Consider the following 6,451-nt stretch of genomic DNA (forward strand, 5'->3'; position numbering starts at 1 on the left):
AATTCACTGGATAATTAGTTCAATTTCCCAGTTCCTTTTGCCAGAATAGGTCTAAGCTGTCAGAAACTCAGATGTTGAATAAGTGACCTATCCCAAATCAATCTCCAACTCTGTCTATTGTATACTGCTGTTTAGTCATCATTTTTCCTAACCCAGAAAGAAGACAAAATTCTGTTCATTTACATAGTTTATTGTTGTAAACATTAAAATTGTCTTTCTCAAAGAAAGAATTTATCAGGAAAAAAAATCAGCGTCTCTAACTGTCATACACCATAGAAAAAAAGGCAGTGACTCATATCGTGTGCCATACTGGAAATATACAAAGAAAAATACTACAGAATATGGCAATATTAAAATTCTTACTCAAACATAAAATAATATATTAACTGACAATCTTAGACATTAAAACAAAAAACAAAAAAATTCAAAGTGCTCAGTAATTTCCAGGGAGTTATGTATATTATAAGCACTCTGGAAACGGTCAAAAGCTGCTGCATGCAAGTTCTGTTTAGCTTTAGACAACAAAATAATCAAGATATAAACTTTCTTTTATCAACATCAACGGTACATACAACACTTACAAACAAGGAATGTTGGACGGTGTTACAAACACTATGTGTCCCTTTTGTCAGGATTTTCTGATGTGTAATACTTGTGCCGACCTATTTTACAATTGAGAAAATGTTTAAGCTCAGATAACTACCAATCTTTATAAAATCTAACAGACTACATAGTGTCTGAAATACTATTTATATAATATAGACATTACTGAAGTAGCAAGTGCCTATAACATTTTCAACCTAGAATCAACATGCTTGTCCCTTTTTTGTGGTTATTTCTTTTTTCTTTTTTTTTTGCAAACACACTTATCTTTTAGAATTTGTAATATTTATTCATAAATAGGCACAAAATAATTTAAAAAGCCAAACTGCATTGGGTAAATTTACAAGCCTTTGCCTTCTTCAACTCATGCCACCCACGCAACATTTAGTTTTACTATATATTACAGCTTTCTTTACAGCAGAAAACTTTGAAGTCTTTTAAAGGGCAATACTTGTGGGTCCCCTTACAATGTGGGTGTGTGTGTATGTGTCTATGTGCATTACATTTGTCTTAACTGCAACAACCAAACATGGCCAAATGTTTTCCGTCATACATTAAGAAGCTTCCTTCTGAACAATAAAATGATTTTTAAACTGATAATAAAAAGTTTATACCACTGTATTGTGTGTAGTCCGTGTTCTAAATCCAGGATGCCCCGGAGCCAAAATGCCCTTTCAGGTTCTGCCTGCAGGTTAGGAAATAGTAACAGTTTTTGCTTTTGTTGTTGTTTGTTTGTTTGTTTTCTTTAGAGATCAAGGGCCAAGGTGTATGGAAGGGGTGGGGGCCGGCTAGAGCTGAGGCAGCTCAGGGGGATCTCTCTGCCCTTGTGACTTGCCCCCTCTGGACAGTTTTAGGTTTCTTTCCAGTTTCTTTGAAGTGCATGGAAGGAGGTCTTAGAAAGGTAAAGTGTCCAGGAAAAGTTTGTCAATTATTGCTGGTGGTGGTACCAAATCTTCCAGTTTCAGGTAGAAAATGCGCTGTAGCCCCTGCGTGCAAAGCGTACGGAGTTCTGGAAGCTTCCCCAACAGTTTGGACAAATAGTTGGGGCGGTTCAAGCCCCCATTATTGAAAGTCACATGGTCTTTGAGACAATTTACAATCTTGTTTTGCAGCTCCTCCACTCTCTTGGGTTCCTTGAGACCGTGTCTCTCTGCAGAAAACACAACCGGAAACAAAAGAGGAATGCACCGAGCAGTTAGCTAGCTGACAGGACCGGGGGGGGGGGGGGGGGGTCGGCAGGCAGCAAGGGAAAACCGGGACGAATCCCACTGGGCAGTTCTGGAGAAGTGCCCTGTGCCTGTGGTACTGACCTGTGACCATAGCCAGGGCAGCAATGCAGGAGAAGGCAGAAATGTCGATGTTCATATTCTGCAAGTTGGAGGAGAATTCAACAATGGAATCAATCCATTCCCCAAAGCCACGAACGCATTGCAACCTGTGCAAGACCACCCCATTGCAAAAGATGAGTTTACCCTCCACTGGGTTGGACCTGCAATTAATACCAAAGAGAGGGGGAGGGGGAGAAAAAGAGAGAGAGAACAAAGCTAAACAACTAATTACTTGAAGAGCAATAAATGAGGGATTTAAGAGGCACCTAATTACCAAAGAGTTAATAAAACGTAGGCCAGTGGACCTTGAAAGGGTTTAATTTCATAACAATCAAGAATGCCCCCTATCCCACCTCCATTCCATTCATCTAAGGCTTCTGCCCTCACTCCTTCCCTTCTCTTCCTTTTATCTACTCTCCTTTCCCCCTCATTTATTTCCCGTTCTGTTCTCTTTCCCCCTTTTCTTTCCCTTTTCCTCTTTCTTTTCCTTTCTTGATTCCTCTCTTCCTCCATTCCCAGCCTTTCTGGATCGCCCTCTCCGTTTACCTGTATGCTAATCTCAGCACAAATAGTTCTAGGAAAGCCGATTCGAAAAGCAGGTCCTGGTCGGCTTTGGGCAGGTCAGCGAAGCCCGGGATCTTCTCCGCCCAGCCCCTGATGATCTCCATGGAGCCAGTCAGGAGATCATAGAATTGCTGGATATGCTGGGTGTCATCTCCACTCATCTGATAGTCAGGGTTCGCCTGGAACTGGAATTTCATTTTAAAAAGCACTTAATGAGGTTCTCTAAAATATATAACCCGTGAAATTGCTAACCTCGTTTCTAGTAGGGGAGCCAGGTTTTTATAACAATTTAAACCTCTCTCTGACCAGTAAGGAAATTAGATGTTCCGGGGCAATTAATTCAATTAGGGATGGTGCTATGAGGTCGCTGCTTTAAATATGTAAATTACCATTTCCATATAGACTAAATACGGTGCCAACCAGCCCTGGGAAACGTTCACTCTTATCTCCACAAAACAATTGACACGTTAGTATTCATGCCAGTCCCAGAGTGGGTCTCGAGCAGAGACGCCCTTTGCAAATCTCAATAAAATTGCAGTGGCTTCTAGGTTTGCTTCTAGGCTTGCCCGGCACATTTCCTCCATTTAAAGCGCACACATTTCTCATGGCTGGGGTAAAAAAGGAATCTGACCACTTGATTCCCCCGTTCACTGCCATTCCTCATACCCCCTTCTCTTCCCCTTCCCTGACCCGGGAGGAGGCATCCCTCACCCTGACGGCACCAGAGAGAATGAGGATTAAAGCATCTCAATGGAGGACTGGTGATAGAACCCAAGTGGGGGCTTTTGCACCGCCTCTGGTTTAGGCATCAGAGGCACTGGGGTGTGTGTGTGTGTGTGTGTGTGTGTGTGTGTGTGTGTGTCTGCACTGTGGTGCTGGGAAGGGGCCTCACAGAGGTTTGACCACTGTGGCCTACCCTCTCTTCCTTCCTCTGCCCTGTCCTCACGTCTGCAGCCCTAGCAACGCCATCTGTCTTCTGTGGCCCTGCCCAGGGCTGTGAAGCCACAGCCTCACATGCTTCCTTTATCCCTTGGGCCTGGGGGTTAGTGATGGGTGTGGGGAAGGGGTCCTGCCCATCTGTCAGTTGTCCGAAGGATCCCCCCCCGCGCCAGCTTCTTACCCTGGAATAGTCCAGGCTGGTCATAGCCGGGTTGGAGTCGACATGGGCCCTGACGAGGGCACTGATCAGACTCACCGGGGGCGAGGGGGGAGAGGGCTCCTGTGGGCTCTTCGGTTTCGAAGGTAAACGACCTCTCCGGCCTTTTAAACTGTCTGTGCGAACCACTGCAAAGGAATCGCCGGGTGAGGGCAAGCAAGATCCAGCTGCTGCCTGGGCCCCTCCCCGGAGGAAGGCCGCAGCCGCGGGGCACCCGGCGGGGCGGGGCAGCGCCCCAGCGCTTGTAAAGCCTTTACTGACAAGAAGTGTAGAAAAGGGGGGGTTGTTTCATGTCATCTTCCCAATGGGTCGTATAGTTAAAGGCGGGAAGGGCCTAGCGGCTTTCTCCTAGGGCAGGATGGGCTAGCAGGCAGCTGCCGAGTCGTAGAGGCCAGAGGCCGGTGCGGGGGAAGCCGGAGACCTCCCCCCGCCCCCGCCCCGGCTCTGGGAAGTGGGTTTGGGGCAGGAGCAGAAGCTCCCCAAAGGCGCAGACTGGGGAGTGGGCTGCTGGCCCCAACCTACCTTCTTTCACCATCCCAACAGCCAGGCACTTCTGAAATCTGCAGTACTGACAGCGATTCCGGCGCCGCTTGTCCACTGGGCAATTTTTATTTGCTAAACACACGTATTTGGCGTTCTTTTGCACCGTGCGCTGCAAAAGGAGACAATACAGGCCGGAAAAAAAAATATTTTTTTCTCTTGAAAATCCAACAATTCAGGGAATCCAGACACAATTTCTGAACGGCCGGGATCCACACACCCTCCCCATAAACAAACACATACACAACTCCTTTTTATTTTTTTTCTTTTTCCTTTTCTTTCTCTCTCTTCTCTTTTTCCTCCCCCAGGGCATTTAACAGAAGAAAATTGATAGCGTTAACATTTGAGCTAACCTTGCCGCTCCTTGCTGTGTTTTATATGCCAAGAGAAGAAGGAGACGCTCAGTAAATACAAATCCGTGGGCATTCATATTATTTACATTCCTTAGAGACCTTCTCTATTTAAAATGATAAGATTATTCAATCAGGATGGCGAAATAAAGAGATCACTTAATTTGACCATAGGGAATTCTGTTCCACTTGGTTAGCTCAGACACGGTTCTCTGTCCTAACCAATTTCAATCTGAACAGAGAAGACAGCTCCTAGCACATGCAAATGACCCTCTTCCAACTCAGCTCCGGCAACTTCGGGCGGGGGCTCGCCGGGTCGGCTGCGTGCGGCGGATGCGACCCCGGGTCTCCCGGTCTTCCAACTTCCCTTTCCCAGGCACCCAGGAGCCTCCGCCGCAGCCCAGGGGCGGCTGCAGGGCAGCCCCCGTGGACCCCGGGAGTCGGACGGTCAGGGGCCAGTTGGCGCCGGGCGCCTGCACCCCGGTGGAGCCAGCACTCTGAGGCTCCGGGCACTAGGGGGCCCCTACCTGTCTCCTCCGCCCCCGTCCTGGCTCACCTTAAAGAACCCTTTGCAGCCCTCACAGGTGCGCACGCCGTAGTGCTGGCAGGCCGCGTTGTCGCCGCACACGGCGCACAGCCCCTCGTTGGAAGGGGAGCCCCGCGACGGCGGCGAGGGCACCTGCGTGTCGAGCAGCTGCGACGCGTGACCGATCTGCAGGCCGGGGAAGCCCATGGACGCGGGCTTTCGGATGGGGTTGGGCACAGCGAAGGTCTGCCCGTCCACCACGTGGTGGCTGCTCGCCGGCTCCGGGTTCATGGGGACGTGCAGGGGTCCGTCGAAGCGCATCTGGCAGCTAGACACGGGGGTGCCGGGGGGCGACTGCTTAAAGGAGAAGAGGGAGAGGCGGGAGACCGGCGTTTTCCTCTGCTCAATCATGTGCGTGGTGGCCACGTAGTTCTGGTGGAAGTTGTGGAGGGAGCCTGGGTCGTCCCACATGGGGCTGTGCTGCACCTGGAAGCCCGGGGTGGTGGGCGTCGGGGGAGAGGAGGGCTTGTAGTAAACCGACCCGGAGTGCGGCATCATCTCCTCGGACTGGGGGGGCAGGTGGCTGTGTTGCTGGTAGTTGTGCATCTGAATGTCTTCTACCTTAATGGAGGACTGCTGTCCGGACAGGGGCATTTGGTACAAGCAAGGTGGCTTGACGTCGTAGCCTGTGCTGTAGTTGTCCATAAAGGTACTGAAGCTGGGGAGAGAAGTGGTGGCAGTGATTTCAGTGTTGGTGAGGTCCATGCTAAACTTGACAAACTCTGGAGTTAAGAAATCGGAGCTGTATTCTCCCGAAGAGTGGTAACTGTAGCTCTGAGAAGCGGGGCTGGCTCCTTGAGGCGAGGACCCATACTGCGCCTGAACACAAGGCATGGCTGGAAATGAAACAGGGTAATATACACTCAGCCTGGTCAACTGAACACTTTCTCCCGGGCTCGGGTACACCTGGAGCTACACCGGCAGCCCGCGGCGGTCAGAGAGCACGTAGGGGCGCGAGAGGAAGGGCGGAGAGTGCGAATACTGAGGAGCGAAACGGTGCAGGACAAGGAAAGGCTGATCCAATAAAGACCCAGAACTAGAAAGCTATTACAGTCTCCATTCCCGGATATTTCCAGCGCCTCCCCCTCCGCCCCCTTTCATGGGTAATCCCTCTTCAATGAGCCTTTCCTCTGAAGCTCGGGTTCAGCAAGCTCAATCCAGAAATCAAGTTGAATTGCACAATGAGAAACTTGTTCCCGAAGGCGATGGGTCGGGGGGGAAAAACTTAAGTTACAGGGTTTGCTGGGAAAGATCGCATTGCCCTGTTTCTTGACGTTTACGGAACTCGGGGGAGGGAAAGAAAAAAAATGAAGTTGCACTAACC

The 6,451-nt window shown here is 49.4% G+C and overlaps 1 protein-coding gene across 1 annotated transcript; it reads right to left on the bottom strand.

Annotated features, from left to right (window-relative positions):
- Positions 1 to 1,496: 1,496 nt before the first annotated feature.
- Positions 1,497 to 5,963, bottom strand: NR4A2 (nuclear receptor subfamily 4 group A member 2; the record flags this gene model as incomplete). The annotated part of the gene is made up of 6 exons (XM_079709964.1): positions 5,098 to 5,963; positions 4,174 to 4,303; positions 3,616 to 3,779; positions 2,478 to 2,680; positions 1,914 to 2,092; positions 1,497 to 1,753 (listed from the first exon to the last, which is right to left on the bottom strand). Exons 1-6 carry the CDS (start codon positions 5,959 to 5,961, stop codon positions 1,497 to 1,499), a joined length of 1,797 nt encoding a protein of 598 aa, XP_079566090.1. The 5' UTR covers positions 5,962 to 5,963.
- Positions 5,964 to 6,451: the final 488 nt, after the last annotated feature.

Source organism: Hyperoodon ampullatus, assembly GCF_949752795.1.
Source record: "Hyperoodon ampullatus genome assembly, chromosome: 8".
Classification (NCBI taxonomy): domain Eukaryota; kingdom Metazoa; phylum Chordata; class Mammalia; order Artiodactyla; family Ziphiidae; genus Hyperoodon; species Hyperoodon ampullatus.